Below are 26,383 nucleotides of genomic sequence, written 5' to 3' on the forward strand. Positions count from 1 at the left end.
CTATTACGTTTGTGACATAGTCTCCAGTCGCCAAACTCAAAATAAGGCCCTTTTTCTTGTGCTTCTGGTTTGGACTCCTTTTTCTTATTTTTTTTAAATTAAATATTTAATATGTTTCGAAGATTAGCTTGAAGGAAGTACTGCCTTCATACAAAAAGGATTGTCTTAAAATACCCCTTTTAGAAAAGGCCTTTTCTATAAATGAACCATTAACGTGAAAACGTAGGAATCCAGCTTTTGTGGTTACAGGCAAGTGGGAAAAGAAAAGGGGCAGTCATTCACCATCCGGTAGGTAATGAAAATAATACAGGAAGCAAATTCCTGACCCCGAACTCTTATAATCTTTTTTTCTACTTTCTCACTTTTGCTGCTCTGTGTTTCCTTCAAAAAATATATTTTAACATTGCTTACATTTTTATATGCGTTTTGTCATGAGATTACAGAAAAGTCCGTCATGAGGAAACTATTTGAAAAGTTAAAAAGTGTAAAGAAAATAATTTGCAGGTTATCAACTGGCCCCACACTCTAATTTGAATGTGCACGTTCACGTTTTTCAAGATAGAAGGGTTTTCACGATGGTTAGCAGATGTGGGTTTAGAAGTAACCTTCACTTGAAGGCAGGTTTGGTAGAATAGTGACTTTTGGCTATTAATGCAAAATGGAAGACAAGAGTTCTTCCGGTCTCTTTTGTGTGTGTTGAGAGGTTATATTGTGCACGATTTAGAAAAGCGAAGAGCTCTGCTGGGGCTGGTTTGTGGGACTTGTCTTTTGTAAGGGATGCCACATAGAGGTACTTTCTGGTCCATTAACGTAAAGGCTACATAGAGCCTAATATGGGTGTCAATAAAGAAAGCTGTGGCTTAAACTGCCTTACTATGGAATTTTGCAAGCAGCTCGCAGATCCTATATCCTGACTATTTTGAGCTGAACCATTCTTTAAGTGGTCATATCTTAACGGAGCAGTCCATATGAACAACTATATAACAAATCATTTGTTCATGTTTGTAAAGTTTTATTTTGTTCAAGGTCATCGAATGAGGGCCTGATGTAGAAAGCAAGCATGGAGTCTGCCCCTTGCAGTATGAATTAACAAATGTGACAATCACATTGCAGTCCGCTGAGAGAGTGGTGTGGGTGGCCATATGGTGGCTTCCACTGTGAGAGTGCCATCTGCAGGCAGTGCTTAATTTGAGCTGGTGGTTGCCGGTGGGTCCGATCGGCACTCATTTTAGGGGACTAGAACTTATTATTCCTCATCAAGAAAGGTAAAAACACACAAACAGGAAAGACAGAGGAAGAGAAATAAATAAAAATGGGGGCAGAGAGAAAGCGGGGACCGGCAGAAGTGAGATAGAGGGGAAACAGGGTCTGGCAGTGAGTGGAAATAAGAAGCCTTAGGTGAATTCAATACCACTGCAGCTTTAGTATTCGCCGGAGCAGTATTTTGGGCTAGCCGGCAGTGGGAGTACCTGCAGGGCGGTGAAGTGGGGAGGGGGAGGGGCAGGGTGGGGGCTAGTAATGTATGGATTACGTAGTTGTACAGGTAAGTAAACATTTAAATAAATAAAACGAATTTAGTTGCGCGCACTGCATCGCATTTGGGGATGCAGTGCGCTCAACGAATGTCGTTTTATTTATTTAAATGTTTACTTACCTGTACATCTCCGTAATCCATACATTACTACCCCCCACCCTGCCCCTCCCACTCCCCACGTCACCGCCCTGCAGGTACTCCCACTGCTGGCGGTGGCTGCTTTGGGCACCAGCTCTTTTACAAGTTAAGCACTGTATGCAGGTAGTGGTATTTGTGCAGCTCAAGAGAATCACAGTGAGATGAGGTGCTAGAATCACGGGCCCCACAGAAGGAGGAAACAGAAGATCATTAAAAGACTGCAAGCCAGTGCAAGAGGCCCTGCTGGGGCTTGAGACAAGTAGCGACTCTGCCCAAGAGCTCCAAATACTTAGAAAAATCATTATATCCTCAGTCTATATTGCAAAAAATCGGTCTGCAGAAAAAAACTGCTAATAATGAACAAACGTTAGCTTTCCCAAGGCCTGAGAATTAAGTATGTATTGTGGAGTTTTCTACTATTAAGAAAGGATTTAGTTTCAGCAAAATAAATTAAAAATCATGGCCTTGGATATAAACATCCAACCCCATTTCTTTTTCTTTGTGTTTCTACTGCAGTGAGGGACAAGGTGTGCCTAAGTAACGAAAAAGGGATCCTAAGACCTGGACAGAGCATCGTGGAGCACACCAGAAATGGCATTTGCCACTCTTCGTACTGTACTTCAAAGATCGACCCAGCCACAAAATACCATCAGCTTAATGTTACCTTCGTGAACTGCGGGGCCCAGTGTGCATCTGTAAGACCTTTATTATTTCATTAGAAAGCCTACACTATTTTGGGCATGTCAGTAGGGCAATGAACAAGTAAATGTAAAGAAAACGTTTACATTTAATGCAAATAACATATTCCTAAGTGTTTTCTGCGCCTGAATGCTACATTTAGGAAACAAAAAGGTTATAATATTATTATAAGGTTTGGTTGTGTTGGAGCTAAGATAATACTCTGAAACATCCAGTGGTGAAAGTGTAAAAACTAGTTATGATTTGCAGGACTTGTTATGAGCAATCTAGGTAAGGTATACTTTAGAGCAGCAGTTCTTGACCTTTTGACTTTCCGGGGACCTAGAATGAAAGACTACTGAACATCGAGGATCCCCACCTAAGCAAATTCTATGACTGGAACCTCAAAACAATATACAAAACTACAGAAACAAGTATACAATAAACAAATTGATTCCTTATGAGTTATGAAATGATGACATATTTTGTATAATGCACAGACAAAGGATATACAAAAATCACTATTTTCATTTCATCTGGGCATTAAAGCGTGGATTTATTTCTACAAGGGGTAGTGATATGACAGGTTCTAACATATTGCCTTGTCTTTTTTGCTCCTAATGTATGAGCTTTTTTGTCTGTGCATACTAGTCCTTTACTTAAGGTCACCCGTCATTCATAATATTGTTTTAAGTACTTGAGCTACTCACATAAATCAAGCTAAGGATACCTACTTAATTTTTTGCTTCCAATTTTAAATTCTTCAAATTTTCTGTATATTTTACATGTTTTTTATTTTATATTAGTCTTTTTGATCATATTTATACTTTAATAATCTGCTAATGATATTTACTTTTTTAAACAGTTGTGGGCACCCTGGTTAGATCTCAGGAACTCCCAGGTGTTCACAGACCCCATGTTAAGAACCACTACTTTAGAGCAAACTGTAGGTTTATTTGGCGGATGATGTATTGACTGGTTCAAAGAATACTTTTTTTCTTCATGGATTGTAGTGTTCTTTTAATTTGTTTTGCAGGTAAACCTCTGCGGGGTTTCCAGATTTCCTTCAAAATAATTTCTTATTGATTTAAAACATTAAAAAAAAAACATTGATTCAATCGTATTTCTAAAAACATTTTTTTATAGTAGCCTATTTTGATTATCTATGTGTAGACCGTTCATTGCAGAAACAGGCAAGTATGTTCTTCTCTGCAACGCATTTTTTAAATTTTAGATTTCTCTTGGATTTTCCATAGAGGATTATCAAAACACTATAGCAGGAAATGAAAATGCAAAGGGTATTGTTGAGCTGGATAGATGGAAAAATAGAGTCTCACTTAAGAAGCACTATGGTATCAAAAATAATTTTTATTTAATATTCCACAATTCCCACAGTACTTTTTCTGGGGGACTTTCATAGTGGATACAGTAGTTCCATAATTTTGGTGGTTCCGTGTTACTAATATTATTTTATTTTAGTCAAAAAAATGTATTGAGAAATTTAGTAATGAATATATAAATATAAATACATACTATTATCAATTAGCGGTTTAAGTATATAGAATATTATCTCAACAAATGAAGATAATAAAATTACATAAGGGACTTTATATAATATAAAGAAGATGTTAAGATAAAAGGACCAGATATAACAAGATAATAAGTATACATATTTCAATATATAAATGTCAGTAAAGAAATGGGTGAATAAGTGAATTGGGGATTATATACATAAACATAAATAGGGGAGAGAAAAATAAGGGTAATATTACATAAAGAAGTATAGGTAGGTAGAAAAATACATAGATGATAAATGAGAATATACAAATAAAGAGATTTTAAATAGAGGGATATGTATATGTGCAACGAAAGATGTAGAAATAGAAAGAAATATATACAAATATAAATAAAAATAAAGATTCCTTGTCCAGTTATAAGGAAGTATAGGGTATAAGAGTATATAAGAGGTGGTAAAAGATGCTTAGGGGTCTTGAAGAAAGGGATTCCAGACTTGTTGGAAAATTTCCTCTTGATCTTGAAGTCGGTATATAATACGTTCATGAATCGCTGTTTGAATCATCGCTACAAGCCACTCTTCATTCGAGGGAGGGGTAGATGATTGCCAATGTCTTAAGATTGTGTTACTAATATTAATCAGCTTTGGAGTTGATATTGTCTATTTTCAACTTTTCAGGTGGAATTGCAGTGAATTATTAATGAAATAAAAATAATTGATGTCATCAATGACGTAATCAATGGTGTATTTTGAGAGATCATATGTGATGTCATCAATGATGTCAGTGAACATGTCATAAGTGATGTAATATTTGAGGCCGTAAGCAGTGCGTTGCAGTGTCACAAGTTATGGTTAACTCAGAAAAGAATATCTGGGGAATTTCAATTTTTTTTTGTGTGTAACTGTATTTCCTTACTGACATTTTCACCTAAAACCTCAATTTAATTTTGTTTTTGTCAGTGAATTTCTTAGTTTTTTTATGTAAAGTAAGATAATTTTTCAGCGTACATATATATATATATATATATATATATACATACATATATATATATATACATATATATATATATATATATTTGCGCATATATATATATATATATATATATATATATATATATATATATATATATATTATATATTTTATATATATGTGTATGTTGGATGCGGTCACTAGTAGGTAGTTATAATTAGGACCAAAAAGCATTTGTTTGACTTGCCTAGATCTTTGGCACCGTTTGACGAATCTTCACAAAATATTGCCAACAAAGTCCCCTTGCAAATCACGTTATTCATGGTAAGTTTCGGGCTGATCCCGCAAACTGGAGCTGAGAAAAGTTTGCTTCCCATGTTAATTCCCATAGGACCTTTAGTCAAAGCTGCAGCACGAAGCAGTGGACTGAATTACACCAAACTTGGCACAAAGGAAGATTTGATTATGCAGATCATGCTTTAACTTATTTGGTGTGAATCCATTAAGTTGTTGTTGAGAAATTTAAGAAAATAGAGTTAGTGATATCTGTGTCCGATGGGATTTTGTGAATAATAACAGCCTCGTGCAGGGCTGTGCAGAGCTCTGATTGATTCTCAACACTTGAACCAGGAAGTGTTGGCAGCCATCTTAGGACTCGGCTTTAGCTGAGTCCCACAGGAAAATATAAAAAAGAAAAAATAGGGTGCAAGGTAGGATTACCCTGACCCACAAGCCTTGGTCTTTGAGTGCCCCAGGGTCAATACGAGCCAAAAAAGCATTTTTATTAAAAAAAAGTAATTGCAGGAAAATCGTGAAAGGCGCAGGAAAATAAATATGGTGCATTTTTTAAAATGACCCCCGGGTGGCTTGGTCCCTTGAGACCACCACCAACCCAAGGCTCAATTCTTCAATTTGAGATATCACCTGTGATGTCATGAGTGATGTAGTAAGTGAGGTAATAAGCAGAGCATTACAGGGGCGTAAGTTATAGTTAGCTCAGCAGCTAACCATAACTGCTGAATTTCCCTGGTTTTGTACAAGTGAAACGTGAGCCTATCTATAATGTTCCTGTAACGTTTGGTTTTTCCAGGGTTTTTTCAATTTTTTTTATAAGTCTATTTCTTAACGTCCCAGTGACCTTTGTGTTTTTCAGTGAATATATATATTATGTGTATATACATAATATCTATATATATACATATATATATATATATATATATATATATATATATATATATATATGGTCACTGAAAAAAACATAGGTTTCCCACCAGTTATAGTTAGCTGGAAATTTTACTGACATAAAACCATTGAAATTCCCACGTTATAGTTAGTTGGACTCACTATAGCTTGCGCGCCTGCAATGCACTGCTGATGACGTCACATATTACATCACTCATGACATGGTCAGTGACATCACTCATGACATTTGGTCATTTCCCCCTTTGATTTTGCCACGTCTTGTGTCTCGATCCTACCGAGACACAAGATGGCGGCCGCTCAGGACTGTTTGGAATGTTGACAGACACCCGAGAGCCAATCAGCTTTCCGCTCGCGAACTCGCGTAGCGCGCTGGTACGTGCCCCGGTGCGCGTACCGGGGCGCGCTTATAGGTATATATATTTTTTTGAACCTAAATTACTCAATATCCACTGGAGCACATATCTTGAGACATGGCAAAGGCACATCGGGCTACCACTCCCTACGATTTTGCCAGGTTTGATGGAAATCCATTCAGCCGTTCGGGCTAAAAGTGAGTCCACCCGCCCTATGGAAATTAACTTGGGGAAAACACGTTTTGGGACCCCCCTTTTATCTCGGCCCCCGCTTGACGGATCCCCCCCAAACTTTCAGGGAAGGAGCAGAGCGCAGCGAGGCAAATTTAAGGAAAATTACAGGCAGATTCCTCAACCAGCGCCAAAGTTAATCCCAATAGAATGTTGCGGATTTCCTATGGAAAACAATCCTCACTATAACTACCTACTGGCGACCGCCAGTAGGTAATATATATATATTACCTACTGGCGGTCGCCAGTAGGTATATATAGTTAGGACCTAGTTACCATAGGAAATTCCAAACATTCTATTGGGAATAACTTTGGCGCCGATTGAGGGATCTGCCTGTAATTTTCCTTAAATTTGCCTCGCTGCGCTCCGCTCCTTCCCAGAAAGTTTCGGGGGGATTCGTCAAGCGGGGACCGAGTAAAAAAGGGGGTCCCAAAACGTGTTTTCCCCATGTTAATTTCCATAGGGACATTCTGACAAGGCTACAGCTCGAACGGCTGAACGGAATTACACCAGATTTGCCAAAATGGTAGGGACTGGTGTGCAGCAGTGCCTTTTGTATGTTTGGTTTAAATCCCTCCAGTAGTTTTTGAGAAAATTGAATGTGAAATTGAGTCCAATGCAATTTCCCATAGGACCTTTAGACACGGCTACAGACGGAACGGCTGAATGGAATTATACAGAAACTTGGCAAAATGGTAGAGCCTGGTATGCAGAAGTGGTTTTTGTATATTTGGTGAAAATCCCTCCAGTAGTTGTTGAGAAAATTACATTTTCCCAAATTATATATCTATGGGTGGGACACCGTGAGTGCACGTAAGCATACTGTACTCTGTACCTTCCCGAGTACGAGCTGCATGCTGATTGGCTGCTACTGTCTGTGAACATTCCAAAACAGAAATTGTTGGCAGCCATCTTGTGCCTCGGTAGACTGAGGCACAGGAAAGCAGAAAAACAAACATGTAGAACTCAAAAAGGGGGCAGGGTAGAAGCACCCTGACCCCCTAGGCCTGCTCAACGGGTCCCACAAGGCCCCCCCAGGCCCCCCCAAATGTTCTTATTTGAAAAATCGCGGGGGTACGTGCACCGTGCACGTACGGTGCGCGTACCCCGTGATTTTTCGAAAAAAAGCAGGCCTAGGGGGTAGGGGTGCTTCTACCCTGCCCCCTTTGCGTGTTTTGCACCTTTGTTTCACTGCTTTCTTGTGCCTTGGTTCTACCGAGGCACAAGATGGCTGCCAACACTTTATGGTTTGGAGTGTTGACAGACACTGGCAGCCAATCAGCATGCCTTTCATAGGAACGCAGCATGCTCATTGGCTGTCAACACTTCTAACCAGGAAGTGTTGGCATTCATCTTGTGCTAGGTAGACCGAGACAAAAAAGAAGCAGAGCTCACAGCCCACACAGCTCTCACAGCCCACACAGCTCTCACAGCCCACACAGCTCTCCCAGCCCTCACAGCCCACACAGCCCTCACAGCCCTCACAGCCCGCACAGCTCTCACAGCCCACACAGCTCTCGCAGCTCACACAGCCCACACAGCTCTCACAGCCCACACAGCTCTCACAGCCCACACAGCTCTCACAGCTCTCACAGCCCACACAACCCACACAGCCCACACTCTCACAGCCCACACAGCTCTCACAGCCCACAGAGCTCTCACAGCCCACACAGCTCTCACAGCCCACACAGCCCTCACAGCCCACACAGCTCTCACATCTCACACAGCTCTCACAGCCCACACAGCCCTCACAGCTCACACAGCCCTCACAGCCCACACAGCTCACATCCCACACAGCTCTCACAGCTCTCACAGCCCACACAGCTCTCACAGCCCACACAGCTCTCACAGCCCACACAGCCCTCAATGCTCACACAGCCCTCACAGCCCACACAGCTCACATACCACACAGCTCACAGCTCTCACAGCCCACACAGCCCTCACAGCCCACACAGCTCACATCCCACATAGCTCTCACAGCCCACACAGCTCTCACAGCCCACGCAGCTCTCACAGCTCACACAGCCCACACAGCTCTCACAGCCCACACAGCTCTCACAGCCCACACAGCTCTCACAGCTCTCACAGCTCTCACAGCCCACAAAGCCCACCCTCTCACAGCCCACTTAGCTCTCACAGTCCACACAACTCTCACAGCCCACACAGCTCTCACAGCCCACACAGCTCTCATAGCCCACACAGCCCTCACAGCCCACACAGCTCTCACAGCCCACACAGCTCTCACAGCCCACACAGCCCTCGCAGCTCACACAGCCCTCACAGCCCACATCCCACACAGCTCTCACAGCTCTCACAGCCCATACAGCTCTCACAGTCCACACAGCTCTCACAGCCCATACAGCTCTAACAGCCCACACAGCTCTCACAGGCCTCACAGCCCTCACAGCCCACACAGCCCTCACAGCCCTCATAGCCCACACAGCTCTCACAGCCCACACAGCTCTCACAGCCCACACAGCCCACACAGCTCTCACAGCCCACACAGCTCTCACAGCCCACACAGCCCACACAGCTCTCACAGCCCACACAGCGCACACTCTCACAGCCCAACAGCTCTCACAGCCCACACCGCTCTCACAGCCCACACAGCTCTCACAGCCCACACAGCTCTGGCAAAGATAATACCAGCAGCGAACAAGCACTGGCAAAGACAATTACGGCAGCAAAGAAACACTGTCAAAGACAATAACGGCAGCAAAGAAACACAGGCAAAGGCAATACCAGCAGTGAACAAACACTGGCAAAGATAATACAATCAGGGGGGCAGGGGCACGAAAAACGGCACAATCAGGGGACAGAAGGCCCGACAAACGGCACAATCAGGGGGCAGAAGGCAAGAAAAAACGGCACAATTAGTGGGCAGAAGGCAACAAATACGTCACAATCAGGGAGCAGAAGGCAAGAAATACGGCACAGTCAGGGTGCAGAAGGCAAGAAATATGGCACAATCAGGGTGCAGAAGGCAAAAAATACGGCACAATCAGGGGGGCAGAAGCAAGAAATACAGCCAAATCAGGGGGGCAGAAGGCAAGAAATACGGCACAATCAGAGAGCATCTTGCTCCGGTCCAAAAATCGGATCCCTAGGCTGCTCAGGTGGTCCCACAAGGATATTAACATATTTAAACGTTATCCGCTAATAGAATTAGCATTTAAAAACCCTTGCAAATTCACTGAAAGAACCATAGGTTTCAGGCCTTATTTAGTTAGGAATTAGCATTTAAAAAACCTTGCAAATTCACTGAAAAAAACATAGGTTTCAGGCCTTATAAAGTTAGGAATTAGCATTTAAAAAACCTTTGAAATTCACTGAAAAAAACATAGATTTCAGGCTTTATATAGTTAGGTATTAGCATTTAAAAAAACCTTGCAAATTCACTGAAAAAAACATAGGTTTCAGGCCTTATATAGTTAGAATTAGCATTTAAAAAACCTTTGAAATTCACTGAAAAAACCATAGGTTTCAGTCCTTATATAGTTAGGAATTAGCATTTAAAAAACCTTGCAAATTCACTGAAAAAACCATAGGTTTCAGGCCTTATATAGTTAGGAATTAGCATATAAAAAACCATTGAAATTGCTCCTATATAGTTAGTTGTACTAACTATATTTCGCGCACCCACAATCCACTGCTGATGATGTCACATATTACATCATTCATGACATGGTCAGTGACATCACTGATGACATCTCAAATGACATCACTGATGACATCTCATTTGACATCACTGATCACATCACTGATGACATCATTCATGTGATAATATGATGCACCTCCTCACACTCTAATATAACCTTTGGTACACCCAGTGTTAAATACAGACTACCATTCTTGAAACCATTGACACACCAATACCAGCTGCTACATAGGCACTCACTGATTCCTAGGTCTACACACACATCCACTCATTCACCCATACAATCACTCATACATACAGTCACTCATCAATACAACACTATCATATGCACTCATACACCTTTGCAGACTCTCACACACAGCCACTCATCCATGGAGTTACTCACACACCTAGTCAGTCATGTAAAGAATCAATCACACTTCCATTTCCTCATCTATACAGTTATACACACAACACCTTACCTATTCAAACATATACTAACACATACTTACTCTGTTATACAATCACTGATACAATCACTGATACAAGTACACATTGATCTGCACAGCCAGCCACACACACATTCAGTCTCCCATACAAATACTTGGGCAACCAATCAATAACCCATATAGCCACTGAAATAGCTACTGATTAACACATGCAACAGCTTACACAACAACAGACATACTGATGCACACATTCAGAGAGTTTAGTCACTAACCCATGCATTTAGTGAGACACATTTAATCACTCACTCGTACAGTCAGTCACGCACCTACTAAATCCTTCATCCAGACACTTATACATCCACTCATTCTTTGATATGTAAAACATATTTAAACTTTATAGAAACACACAGTCACTGGATGATGTCATCAGTGATGTCATTTGAGATGTCATCAGTGATGTCACTGACCATGTCATGAATGATGTAATATGTGACATCATCAGCATTTGATTGCGGGTGCGCGAAATACAGTTAGTACAACTAACCATATAGGAGCAATTTCAATGGTTTTTTATATGCTAATTCCTAACTATATAAGGCCTGAAACCTATGGTTTTTTCAGTGAATATATATATATATATAAATAAATATATATATTCACTGGAAAAAAACATAGGTTTTAGGGACGTTATAGTTAGAAATTAGCATTTAAAAAACCTTAGAAATTCACTGACAAAACCATAGGTTTCATAGCTGTTATAGTTAGTAGAGCTAACTATAACTCGCACCCGCAGTGCGCTGCTGATGACATCACATATTACATCACTGATGACATGCTCAGTGACATCACTGATGACATCTCAAATGACATCACTGATGACATCATTGATGACATCATCCAGTGACTGAGTGTTTCTAAAAATTTCAAGAATGTTATATCTATATATGCCAAGCTATATTGAAGAATGATTGGTTGTCTGAGAACCTGTATGGGTGCCTGAGCGTCCGTGTAGGTGGGGGTGTGTGTGACTCTCTGCATGGATGTGTGATTGGGCATTACTTTTGCACAAGGGGAGCTACTGACATGCAGCTCCCTCTGTGCAAAAGCAATTCTGCTTTGGTTTTTGAAAGCGAGAGCAGGTTTCCTGCTCTTGCATTCAAAAACCAAAAAACCAAAGCAGAGTTTGCGTTGACAGCCTGCTATAGCAAACAGCAATGTTCCGGGGGTGTTAACCCTTGGACATTGCAGATGCCGGCCATGGGGGGGGGGTCCCCAGGGCCTTCAAGGGCTCCAGGAGGGGGGCCGCGCTGCTCCGCTCCCAAGTTTTTAAAGCCCCGGGGAGGTGGTGGTCCCCGGGCACAGGTGACCATAACGGACCCCAGCATTTGAATAAACAGTGGTGGTCCCCAGGGCAGTGTGGGGGGGCTCAAGCCCCCCACAAACATTATTTATTATTTATTTTAGCCCCAAGGAGGTGGCGGTCCCTGGGCTTGTGGGGCCCGTGAGGCCGCCGATCATATATTAAAGAAGCACCAGTGAGGTGGCGGTCCCATGTTTGGGGGGTCCGCGAGGCCACCCACCTTATTATAATAAAGCCTGGGGAGGTGGCGGTCCCTGGGACTGCGGGGGTGTGCGTGCACCCACGCATAAATAATAAAGCCCCAGGGTGGTGGAGGTCCCCAGGGCTGCAGGGGCCCCCGCTAGAGAGTTCAGGATTGCCCCCGGGACCTGGCCCACCCAGGGACTTTAAAACGAAGCACGGGAGATCGTGCTTCATTTTCTTTTTTCATTTTCGACGGGGCTCACTCACCCAGCAAGACCCAGCCAAAAATGTCACCAAAAATGTTTTTTTGGGCCCCCTGAGCAGGCCTGCGGGGTCAGGGTGACCATACCCTGCCCCCTCTTTTTTATGTTTTTGTCACCTTTTTTCCTCTTCCTTGGTCTGAAGCACAAGATGGCTCCCAACACTTCCTGGTTTGAAGTGTTGGCCAAAAAACCATAAGAAACATAAAGAGAGAAAATTAGAAAAGAAAAAAGAGAAAATGTTGGAGGGAAGGTATGTGGCCGCTAGTGGTGTTGTTAGTCACCATCAGAGGATTAGGCACATGGACATCCAGGTATAGGTTTTTGAGCTAACTGTAGCTTTCACCCACACCATGCAACACTTATGTCTTCACATATTACAGCACTCATGCATGCTAAATGAAATCTTTGATAACATCACTGGTTACATCTCAAATTACATCACTGGTGACATCACTGAGTACATCATACAATCATTGTGATACTGTCTTATAGACCTTTGGTCTTGATGTAATACAACACACTACAGATTTGGATGATTTCTTATTCACCTTAATGGGATTACCATTTTAGAGACTTCACATGACCCGCAATTTTTAGTCAAGAAGTTTACAGGAATACATTTGCCACTGTAAAGACACGTTCTTCCAGGACCTATGAATAATACTCCGTAGTTTAGTTATCTAAACTACACACTTTCCTGAAATGGGAATAATGGCATATAATCCTACAGCCATGCATTTTACATCAGTATAAGATAACAACATTAAAGTAGGACGTCCCTGTATTCTATATTGTTCAATAACAATGTTCTGAACATGAACATTAAAATGTTATCAATATCCTTGGTAAATAGAATTTGTCTATAGCAGTGATTTATAACTATTTATTATGGGCACATGCCCAAATGGCCACTGGTGGGTAAACTATTGTGACAGAAGGCAACCCACATTAAGGTTCACTCAACCATAATCTTGTTTAATAGGGAGTAATGCATTTAACCAAAATTTTAGTGATTTGTAAACAATGCACAAGTAACTTTCAACATGCACAATAATGCTTGAGTCCAGGGCATATGATATTTTCATACTATGAACCCACACTAACTATAACATCACTTAAACTTTTGTTTTTATTCACTACATTTCTAGGGCTTTCTAGAGTAGCTACAATCTTTGTACCCTACCTTAGGTTAACGTTAGATTTTGTGACGTAAAGTAACATATTATTACCATGACTACCTATACTCTCAGTAAAGTAACTTTAAACTTATGTGTTGAAATGGGTTAAAGACTAACATTTACAACAACAAAAAAACTAATATGTGCCAGTTATGGTTCAGTGATCTCACTATAACTCTCACCCTCGCCATGCACTGTTTATAACCTCACATATTATGTCACTCGTTGTTGGACATGGCCCTCAATGCAGGGTCACCCCAAACGTTTTCTGTTTACCCTCCACTTTTTGCTGAATTCATTTTTGCTGGCCTTAGGACTCTGTGCACTTTACCACTGCTAACCAGTGCTAGAGTGCTTGTGCTTTCTCCTTATACATGTTATACTGATCAACACATGCAACAGCTTACACAACAACAGACATACTGATGCACACATTCAGAGAGTTTAGTCACTAACCCATGCATTCAGTGAGACACATTTAATCACTCACTCGTACAGTCAGTCACGCACCTACTAAATCCTTCATCCAGACACTTATACATCCACTCATTCTTTGATATGTAAAACATATTTAAACTTTATAGAAACACACAGTCACTGGATGATGTCATCAGTGATGTCATTTGAGATGTCATCAGTGATGTCACTGACCATGTCATGAATGATGTAATATGTGACATCATCAGCATTTGATTGCGGGTGCGCGAAATACAGTTAGTACAACTAACCATATAGGAGCAATTTCAATGGTTTTTTATATGCTAATTCCTAACTATATAAGGCCTGAAACCTATGGTTTTTTCAGTGAATATATATATATATATAAATAAATATATATATTCACTGGAAAAAAACATAGGTTTTAGGGACGTTATAGTTAGAAATTAGCATTTAAAAAACCTTAGAAATTCACTGACAAAACCATAGGTTTCATAGCTGTTATAGTTAGTAGAGCTAACTATAACTCGCACCCGCAGTGCGCTGCTGATGACATCACATATTACATCACTGATGACATGCTCAGTGACATCACTGATGACATCTCAAATGACATCACTGATGACATCATTGATGACATCATCCAGTGACTGAGTGTTTCTAAAAATTTCAAGAATGTTATATCTATATATGCCAAGCTATATTGAAGAATGATTGGTTGTCTGAGAACCTGTATGGGTGCCTGAGCATCCGTGTAGGTGGGGGTGTGTGTGACTCTCTGCATGGATGTGTGATTGGGCATTACTTTTGCACAAGGGGAGCTACTGACATGCAGCTCCCTCTGTGCAAAAGCAATTCTGCTTTGGTTTTTGAAAGCGAGAGCAGGTTTCCTGCTCTTGCATTCAAAAACCAAAAAACCAAAGCAGAGTTTGCGTTGACAGCCTGCTATAGCAAACAGCAATGTTCCGGGGGTGTTAACCCTTGGACATTGCAGATGCCGGCCATGGGGGGGGGGGGTCCCCAGGGCCTTCAAGGGCTCCAGGAGGGGGGCCGCGCTGCTCCGCTCCCAAGTTTTTAAAGCCCCGGGGAGGTGGTGGTCCCCGGGCACAGGTGACCATAACGGACCCCAGCATTTGAATAAACAGTGGTGGTCCCCAGGGCAGTGTGGGGGGGCTCAAGCCCCCCACAAACATTATTTATTATTTATTTTAGCCCCAAGGAGGTGGCGGTCCCTGGGCTTGTGGGGCCCGTGAGGCCGCCGATCATATATTAAAGAAGCACCAGTGAGGTGGCGGTCCCATGTTTGGGGGGTCCGCGAGGCCACCCACCTTATTATAATAAAGCCTGGGGAGGTGGCGGTCCCTGGGACTGCGGGGGTGCGCGTGCACCCACGCATAAATAATAAAGCCCCAGGGTGGTGGAGGTCCCCAGGGCTGCAGGGGCCCCCGCTAGAGAGTTCAGGATTGCCCCCGGGACCTGGCCCACCCAGGGACTTTAAAACGAAGCACGGGAGATCGTGCTTCATTTTCTTTTTTCATTTTCGACGGGGCTCACTCACCCAGCAAGACCCAGCCAAAAATGTCACCAAAAATGTTTTTTTGGGCCCCCTGAGCAGGCCTGCGGGGTCAGGGTGACCATACCCTGCCCCCTCTTTTTTATGTTTTTGTCACCTTTTTTCCTCTTCCTTGGTCTGAAGCACAAGATGGCTCCCAACACTTCCTGGTTTGAAGTGTTGGCCAAAAAACCATAAGAAACATAAAGAGAGAAAATTAGAAAAGAAAAGAGAGAAAATGTTGGAGGGAAGGTATGTGGCCGCTAGTGGTGTTGTTAGTCACCATCAGAGGATTAGGCACATGGACATCCAGGTATAGGTTTTTGAGCTAACTGTAGCTTTCACCCACACCATGCAACACTTATGTCTTCACATATTACAGCACTCATGCATGCTAAATGAAATCTTTGATAACATCACTGGTTACATCTCAAATTACATCACTGGTGACATCACTGAGTACATCATACAATCATTGTGATACTGTCTTATAGACCTTTGGTCTTGATGTAATACAACACACTACAGATTTGGATGATTTCTTATTCACCTTAATGGGATTACCATTTTAGAGACTTCACATGACCCGCAATTTTTAGTCAAGAAGTTTACAGGAATACATTTGCCACTGTAAAGACACGTTCTTCCAGGACCTATGAATAATACTCCGTAGTTTAGTTATCTAAACTACACACTTTCCTGAAATGGGAATAATGGCATATAATCCTACAGCCATGCATTTTACATCAGTATAAGATAACAACATTAAAGTAGGACGTCCCTGTATTCTATATTGTTCAATAACAATGTTCTGAACATGAACATTAAAATGTTATCAATATCCTTTGTAAATAGAATTTGTCTATAGCAGTGATTTATAACTATTTATTATGGGCACATGCCCAAATGGCCACTGGTGGGTAAACTATTGTGACAGAAGGCAACCCACATTAAGGTTCACTCAACCATAATCTTGTTTAATAGGGGGTAATGCATTTAACCAAAATTTTAGTGATTTGTAAACAATGCACAAGTAACTTTCAACATGCACAATAATGCTTGAGTCCAGGGCATATGATATTTTCATACTATGAACCCACACTAACTATAACATCACTTAAACTTTTGTTTTTATTCACTACATTTCTAGGGCTTTCTAGAGTAGCTACAATCTTTGTACCCTACCTTACGTTAACGTTAGATTTTGTGACGTAAAGTAACATATTATTACCATGACTACCTATACTCTCAGTAAAGTAACTTTAAACTTATGTGTTGAAATGGGTTAAAGACTAACATTTACAACAACAAAAAAACTAATATGTGCCAGTTATGGTTCAGTGATCTCACTATAACTCTCACCCTCGCCATGCACTGTTTATAACCTCACATAATATGTCACTCGTTGTTGGACATGGCCCTCAATGCAGGGTCACCCCAAACGTTTTCTGTTTACCCTCCACTTTTTGCTGAATTCATTTTTGCTGGCCTTAGGACTCTGTGCACTTTACCACTGCTAACCAGTGCTAGAGTGCTTGTGCTTTCTCCTTATACATGTTAGCTTGGCCTATATTGAATTGACATATTTAATTTACTTGTACGTCCCTAATAAAGTGGCACTACATGTGCGTATTGCCTGTAAATTAAATGCGGGCCTGCAGCACTGACTGTAACACCCACTTAAGTAGTCCTTTAAACATGTCTCAGGCCTCCCAATTAGAGCAGTTTTAAATTGCCATTTCGACCTGGCAAAGGAAACCTTTTGCCAGGCCCAAAAATGTATTTTTAATACATATAAGTCACCCCTTGGGTAGGCACTGTACAGTCCAGAGGAGGGGATGTAATGCGTTTAAAAAGTTGGACATGTACTTTTGATTTTTACATGTCCTAGTAGTGAAATGTGGGCATTTTCCTGCTTTACCCATTTAGTGCCTATAGCCTCTACCAGGGTCACATACCTGAGTGTAGCAGGCAGTTGAGGTTTGTGTATTCCTCCTAGACAGCCATACACATTAGGGAGCTTAGGTGTGCCTGTATGGGCCATCACAGGCAGGTTGGGAGGAAGGATCTGGGCATAGCCCCACTTACACTTAAATAGGCTGTGTACTACCTCCACACAAAGGGCTGCATACCCCTTGTAGTTAGTCTGGAGCCAGGACAGGTAAAGCAGGATGCCTGGGGACTTCAATGGAGAAACCTCTAGAATCATGTTCCCTACTTTATAGACACAACTAAGTATAACTACTGGATCTAAAAGAACAACTCTTCAGTACATTTCTGGACCTGTGGCTGCTCTGCCAGGAAGAACTCCAATTTCATCTTGATCTCAGGAACCAAGAGTGACCACAAGGGCTAGTCTTCCTGCCTCCTAATCTGAGCCTCAGAGAAATAAAAGACACTCCAGCCAGCTCCTGGACCCAGCTGCAGCAGGTTCTTGACCCCCAAGTGGTGCCCTCGGATCCTGCACACTTGGTGTGACTCATGGTCTCTTAAATCATGCTTTTGGGCTCTTCATGCTCACGAGCTGTCCAGTTTGTACTGAAACTGCAGCGACTCACACTGACAATCCGCATGAGCAGCTACCAGACCGTCTCTTCGCGCAACAGTATTGACAGCCTGCAGGGGACTGCCAACGTGAAGCTCCCAGCTCAGCTGTCTGCGATACCCTGCCTGCTCTTCATGCAAAACTGACAACTGCCTGCAATGCTCTCCTTGCTTCCAGCGACCCTCTGCAAAGTGAACAGGACTCTTGGCATAAAACTTGAGAAGGTAATACCTCAGCAGGACCAAGACTGTAACCGACTTGCGCTCAATCAGGGTTGGCCTGAACTTTTGACTTTGAGCAGGTCCAGTACAGCTAGATAACCGCTATTTGCACGTTATGCTTTTAGGCACTATTTTACACTTTATTCTTAAGAAAATGCATACCTCTGGCTCTACTGATTGGATTTTTGTTGTTTTAGTCCTGATTTAATTATTTAACTTCAGCTCTATTTATCTAACCTGCTGTGGTATCTTTTTGTATGGTGTTTTCACAGGTTTTACTGTTTGAGGTGTAGCACAATTACTTTACACATTGCCTCTAAGTTAAGCCTGACTGCTCTGTGCCAAGCTACCATGGGGTTTAGCATTTGTTAATTTGCGGTGTGCTTGTACCTTACCCTGACAAGGATAGCGGTTGCTGCTTGACCAAGGCTCACATCCAATCCGACCAATGACTCAGTTCAGTTCATGAAGCTTTATACGGTACATATACAAAAATGACCATAAAAGCACATAAAACACACATAGATGAACAACGATGCAGGAATAATCAGTATAGTACACATAGGTTAAAAGATCATACTCTTCCTAACACTGATTGACTTATATAAAAAAGTTGCAGTAAAAAAGCAAACATCAGGGTTTGACATATTAAAAATCAACTTCATTCCATTGTTAACACAACGTACTCCATATTTGATAAACAGCGGCTTAAGGTATACAATGCGAAAATTCATATAGAGATTACAAATTAAGAGAAAGTGCAGTGTGCTTTGCTTGGATAGACCATCACATGGGCAAGACCCTGCCGGGTGCTTGTTAGGTTGCAGGAAGGCCACCAGATGGTGTACCATCCTGAGCCTGAGCCTTGTAAGAACAAATCTGTGTGAAGGTCTGGTCACATGAGTTAGATATAATTGGAAACCCTCCTTATCTATATATTTGTTATAGAACAAACAGGTGGACAGTGAACCGTTGATGTACATCCTTTTCCTGGCTCTATAAGAGAAGAAGGTTAGCTTCAACTCATTTTTAGGGATGTTGGCAGCAGCACAGGGATCGGCCAAGATATTTAAATCAAAGATTTCCTGAAAACTATGTACAAGGTATTTTAACCAGGGAATCCTGAGATGATTGTCCAGTTAGAGACAGTCCTCAATTACAAGTTTTTAAAGGCTGTCTCCTCCTTTAGCCAAATAGATCGCAGATCATAAGGGGCCTTAGGGATATCAGATCTGACAAATAGTTAATCCCTAATTCCCTGTGTATTAAATCTGTGGGGGCAGTGGTTGGCAAACAAAGTAATTTTTTGAAAAGGTATTTTCCTTGGTTAGCAAACAGCTGTCAGAACTATAACCCCAAACTCCCACCCCGTATAAGGCGATGGACACACATCTTGATTAATAAATCTGCATCATGTCACTGATGCGTCTGTCACCTAGCTTGGGCGCGAATCTAAAAACACCATGTGCGCTTTTGGCCATCTTAGAGCGAACGTTGGTCAGTCTTTGCGACCAAGATTTGTCCCTGGCGAAGGTGATTCCTAAGTAGCAAAATGTATCAACTTGAGACACTCTCTCCCCGTCTATAAAAAAAGTATGGGACCTCTTGCGTGCCTGCCCACAAATCATGGTGTGTGTTTTTTTCTTGTTGATGAGCAATTTCCTATCCTTGATAAAGGCAGAAAATCGGTCAATTAAACGTTGGAGGCCAATAGGGGTCCTAGATAGTAACACAGCATCGTCCGCATAGAGGAATACCGGTACCTCCAACCCCTTCACCTGAGGTCCATCAGCGCCAACCTGTTTTAAAACTGCATCATTATTTACCGATTTAGTATTTACCGAATCTGTAAATGGCATGTAGGAAGCACTTTTAAGAGTGCTTATGTGCTTTAAGGATTCTTTATTTACCACCAACTATGAGTTGGTGGTAAATACCGAATACCTTTGAAAATGCAAATCTGTGTATTTTGAACAGTGCCATGTGGCAGACATACATGCCCTAAGGGCATGTATGTGTGCCACATGTGCACACCGGCATTATTCAGGGGTACAACAGGGTGTCAATGTGATACCCTGCCACTCTTGAATGTTTCCCTATTTTATCGAATCTCTATTTACCGATTTGGTAATTCACATTCATTCCTATGGGCCTCCAATCAATGTGAATTACCAAATCGGTAAATACCAATTCGGTAAATACCGAATCGTACTGATTCGGTAATACTTACCAAATTTTTTTCTACATAGCATTTACCGATTCTAAAATACTGAATCAGTAAAATTCGGTATTTTAGAATCGGTAAATTTGGATTACCTATATCTGGCCCTAAATGCCTTCCAGTGTGAAAAGCATATATCAAACTGCCACATTAAATGAGAAATACATTTGAGAATTCATAGAAAATAAGTCCTCATTTTAACTTTCAAAGGCGCTAACTATAAATGAACCCCCTCATTTCATTTATTTATAGATAAAGGGCCATATGTAGGTCGCCAAATACCGGTCGGTAACGGCCGATTTCGGCCGTTACCGACCGGTATTGGGATATTGAGATGTAGGGGGCCTGAATTTACAGAATCGGTAAAGTTACAGATTCGGTATATTTACTGATTTGGTAAAATACCGAATCGGTAAATTTACCAATTCTGTAAATCCAGATGTAGGTGGCACTAAAAACAGTACCACAGGCCCTTAGGAATGCGTTATTTACCACCAAATAATACTTGGTGGTAAATAATGAATTTCTGTGTACATGCACATCTGTGCATGTACACCGGTGCCATGTGGCACACATACATGCCCTAAGGGCATGTATGTGTGTCACATTGCACACAAGCCCAGAATCAGAGGTGCAACAAGGTGTCAAAGTGACACCCTATCCCCCTTGTAAATTCGGTAATTTTACCAAATCGGTATTTACCGATTCGGTAATTCACATTGGTTCCTGTGGGCCTCAAAGCCCATAGGAATCAATGGCAATTACCGAATTGGTAAATACCGATTTGGTAATTACCGAATCTAACTGATACGGTAATTGAATCGGTAAAAATACCTACATCCCGATTGCCAGTTCTTAAATGCCGAATCGGTATGATTCGATTTACAAAAGGGGGGTGGTGATGAACAGAGTGTCTGAATTGAGCAGACCACTCTTACCCAGTCCAAAGATCAGGGCTTGATCCATCACCGTTATTTATCTCACTGCCCCATCCCAGCTCAGAACCTGGCTATATGCAAATCAGTCTGTCCCTGGCCCAGTGCATCATGGGAACAGGGCAGACTAAACTACCAAGCCAATTCTTTACCAGAAAGGAGACAAGCTACCGGGGACCGGTTTCTGGCATTTCAGCCGTCTTCGGCCCGGCTTGCTTAAATCCTGATGGAGCAGTGAGAAAGGGACTCGGTATGATTCGGTATTTAAGAATCGGTAATCTGGGATTACCTACATCTGGCCCCATATGCTTTAAGTTTTACATCTTTAAATCCACCAAGATGGATTCAGGTGTGTTAAACTGTTATCATAAAAACTGAATATTAGTGCTCTAGTTGTTCATTAGAAGACTGTAGAGGACTAGGAAGCAACTGGCTGGCTTCTGCTTCTGTTGGAAGTGTGCTTCACTCAGAATGTCAGGTTTATTCTCTCGTGGCTAATGAAGACAAAGTGCATGTATCTGAAATGTGCTCATATTTTAGCTTCTGAACCTACTCCAATAAACTCTATCAGAAAATCATGAGAGAAACGGTTTAATTTCAAACATGTTTATCACTCCACAGTTCATAAAATTAGTACAAATTATTTGTTTTGTGACTATAATCTGTTATCACTATGTATATGTGCTTTTTTGTGTCTCCAAAGCTTGCCTTAACCTTAAGTCCTCTTAGTGCTGCCACAAAATTCATTTTCGGGCTGCAGAGACCATCTCCATGTGTTCTGTTATAGCTACCACATCATATTGTTCAGGCTGTTGCCAGCCAATCAGTATAAACTAAAGCACTTTAAAGGGGCTAATCGGCGCATAAATGGATATCAACAGTCTAAATATACCGATTTGTAATCCTTCATGAACACCAAACGCACCTCTTTAAAGACAAATTCCTCAAAAAAGGCTTTACAGATTTTCACCAAATCACAAAAGTATGCTTGCTGAGTAAATTTCGAACTTTCTGTCAAATTCGGTGTATTTCCTTTTACCTGTTTTTTCTGTATCACTTACCAATATGACCTATGGGAATTAACATGGGAAATCATCCTTTTGGGACCCACTCTTTTTTGTTTCCTGGCCCCTGCTTGACAAATCACCTCAAAACTTTCCAGAATGGAGTTGAAGTGTATATATTTTGTTTTAGGAAAGTTTCTTGAAGATTTATCAAATGGTGCCAAAGTTATAACCATAACAATCAAAAACTCTGGAAACTCTAACCTTACTATAACTACACAATGGCAACTTTATTAAACAGAAAAACTCAGTATTATTGCCAACACTGCCACTAGACCCATCTGTATGTAAATCAGCCTTGACTCTGCTCCAAAAAGAAAAGTCCCGCCTGAATTGCCAAGTCAGAACTGAATCAGAACACAAGCGACCCAACACCAGTTGCACACTTGTTGGGGCTCTTCAGTCGGGTGCAGCTTGGTTCCAGTGGCTGAGTAAGCAATGGACCCACCGCTGGGCATACACGTCTCACTTTGGGTTTCACACTGAAGTAAGCAAACAAAAAAGCAAAGGGAAGGATGTTTGAATTAATCAGCCACTGGTAATCCCTCAGGGAATTCCCCAGTACATCTTTTTTAGGCCCAGCTATATATATTCAGCCTTGACCTTGCTCCAATAGGAACAGTCAAGCCTGAACTGCCAAGCCAGGTCCTCTCTGCACCAGAACACAAGTAACCTATGACCTGTTTTGCCCAAGTATGAGCTTTTCAGTCAAGTTCAGCTAAGTCCCAGAGGTACGGTTGGCCAGGGGGCTGCTCCACTCGAAGCAGTAACTTTTCCTTCATGTGGTGTAATGCACACAAGTGACAAATACTGGGGATAGCCACACCACTTTCTTGGTCTAAGAAAAGTTTGGTCTGGAACAGCAATTGGGTCAACAGTTCCCATTTTTATGTAGGGATGGCGGGCAGGAGAGTTATTCTCTGTTTGTCATTATTGAACTGGTTTGGCTCGGTTGCCCTTTCATGTGATTATCTCAGGCTGTCTTCCAGACTTAGGCTTTGTCTAGAGTGGTAGTCTCAGGATTTGTCTAGAGACCTCACAGTAGGGTCAACTCCATGCTGGAGCACTTAAAACAGAGATGTGAGCAGTCTCCCCCCGACTAACAACAGCTACACCTGACAGTTATCAGGATGAGAGACCAAAGGCTGTTTCCCTTCTACAAAGTTCCAACCTTAAATCTTTACATGCACTACACAGCAGTATTCAGGAACGTAATCAAATTTCTAAACGGAGCCTACGTCATCTACTACTTCACTCTCTAGGTTTCCTCTCTCCAGTCTCAGGAATGTCAGCAATACACCTCCGCTGACTTCAAAAGTAACCTCCCCTACATCTTGTGTGCGTGAACAGGCACGGGCCTCCAGAATGGAACCTGTAGGCCTATGTCACTCTGGTTCACTCAGACAAACATTTAATGTGTACCACGCTCCTCACACACAGCATACACCTGTCCACACACTCATGATCTCAACATTAGAATTTGGGTTTCTCAGTAGCCACAGATTTTTATATGGAAGGGCAAGTAGGCCTAAACTCTCAGTAGAGAGATAAAAAAGTTTGGTCACACTATTATTTAAAAACCCATGCTATACTATCACCACCACTTGACACACAAAAACAACCTGCCACAGGCACTGTAGTCCTGTGCAACAATGAAAGACTTGCTGGGTGTGTCTGTTATGGTCAAGATAGGTCCAGGACAGGACTCTGTATCACAATAGGGCCTAGGCCTTCACACAAAGACTAGAGCAGCGTGAAGTTTTGGCCAAATTCAGAAAACCGGGAACCAGCTAATCGCAGTGTGGGCATACAAGGCAGGGAACATGACTGTATGCCAAGAAGGTAACATCCCCATCCAGTAGAGGGGCAACTTCTTTGGAAAATTCAAAACTGAACACCAAGTGTAGGGTGGATGGCCAGCATGGTGGTAGGTCAGTCATAGATATCAACGTAGACAGCCCACTCTTTTGTCTCTCACCTTCTCCAAATTCAGCCTACTGGAACTGGGTCACCTCCAACATGGCTGACAAGACACAGCCTCAACCATAGCATGCATTCCCACCTTTACAAAAGCATGGCAGAAAGTACTTAAATATTACATATCCTTACTTGGAACATGGCAGGTATGCGTAAGACCCTACAAAGCCCAACAATGATCATGCTCTTTGAAAGGGTGGACCTTATTTACGTGCAAGAAACTTGGGCAACTACATCTAACCTCCTTACAGGCTATGCAGAATTTTATGAACCTGGAACCGAAACCAGTCTATTTGGGAGAGCTTCTAGGGGCATTTCCCTACACATAAAGGATTACTTGGAGCTGAGCTTTAGAAAAATAAAAAACATCTCCGACATGGTTCTGGCTGGCATTCTGAAAGGACTCAAGTGTGCTGAAGGACCACTGTCTATCCTATTGATCAATGTATATTACAACCCCCATGGTCAAGGAGCTAAAAACCAACTCATTGGGCTGATCAAGCGGATTGAAAACTTGATAACACAAGACGTATCCCTGTAAATCATCATCCTCGGGGACCTTAATATGCACCATCTAGGAGGAAGCATCCCTGATGGTAGTACAACTGGGAGCACCAGGAGATTTAACACCCTCCTACAGACGTATAATCTAGAAACAGATACCTTTTTATCTACACTTTTCAAGCCGGGTATAGTCCACCCACCAACCTATAACAAGAAGACAACCATTGACTATATTCTACTGAAACAGCGATTACTAAGGCTTATGTTAAGCTATGAAGTGCCCCCTCAGAGCAAAAGTGACCAAACAGCCCTAGTGCTGCGCTTAAAGACCTCAGTGGGATACCAACATATCCTCAGCCATCCTGGGCATTCAAACAGTGAGGAATAGTACAGACTCATGAAGAGAATCAAATGGGTGAAGACCACCATCAACAAATTTGACTCATGTAAATCCATATTGATTGGCTGGATGAAGAGGACCACTGTGGCATCTTGCACCAGAATTGGCTAAGCTGCTTTATGAAAGTTCCCTTTGCACCAAAAGAAGCACAGGATCTCACATTCCAGGTTCAGCTCCACAGATCAAACAAAGTATGCAGCAATTAAAAAGAAAACAAAGGACACACAAAAAAAGGAACAGAAGCCTCTCCGAAGTTGCTGCAACTAGCAACAAAGGCTCATAAGCATCTCGTCTAAAATTTAAAACGTGACGCCACAGAGGGAAAATGGATAGCAATTTTCAACCTACTGGCACCGAACAAGGTGCCAGCAAAACAAGAGTCCCTGTTAAGAACGTAGTAGGCTGGAGTGGCCAGACAAAGAATGCTAAACGGGGTTGGAGATATGTGGATAGTTCTCCCTATTCTATTTAACTAATAAAAACCTGTACAAGCAAGGCAAAAAATGGACATTCACACAAAGTCATATGAAAGTATACTCAATAAGCCAATTTTAGTCAATTACAAAAATAATTATAAAATGTATTCCCTCCCAACATGGGTTACATTCTAAAACATAATAGAAACATTAAGATTTAAAAACCACCAGCGGTGGTGAGGCAGTGAATATGTATTTAGTCAAAAGTGAACAAAACAGTCGACGCGGCGTTTCGGTGTTTTCTAAATCTTCACACCTTCTTCAGGACTTTTGCAACAATTTGACTTAATATCTATAAGGTTAAAAAAATACATTTTTACTATATGATGCGATGTTTTAGAAAAACCACAACAACC

At 41.8% G+C, this 26,383-nt stretch overlaps 1 protein-coding gene across 1 annotated transcript in view; it reads left to right on the plus strand.

Annotated features, from left to right (window-relative positions):
- Positions 1–26,383, plus strand: part of OTOG (otogelin) — a 1,187,449-nt gene that overhangs the window by 1,017,315 nt on the left and 143,751 nt on the right. The window contains exon 49 of the mRNA XM_086954148.1: positions 2,189–2,367. Within this exon, the coding sequence (XP_086810274.1) occupies positions 2,189–2,367 (179 nt within the window). The remainder of the gene's footprint in view (positions 1–2,188; positions 2,368–26,383) is intronic.

This window comes from Lissotriton vulgaris, chromosome 2_1, assembly GCF_964263255.1.
Source record: "Lissotriton vulgaris chromosome 2_1, aLisVul1.2, whole genome shotgun sequence".
In the NCBI taxonomy this organism is placed as follows: Eukaryota; Metazoa; Chordata; class Amphibia; order Caudata; family Salamandridae; genus Lissotriton; species Lissotriton vulgaris.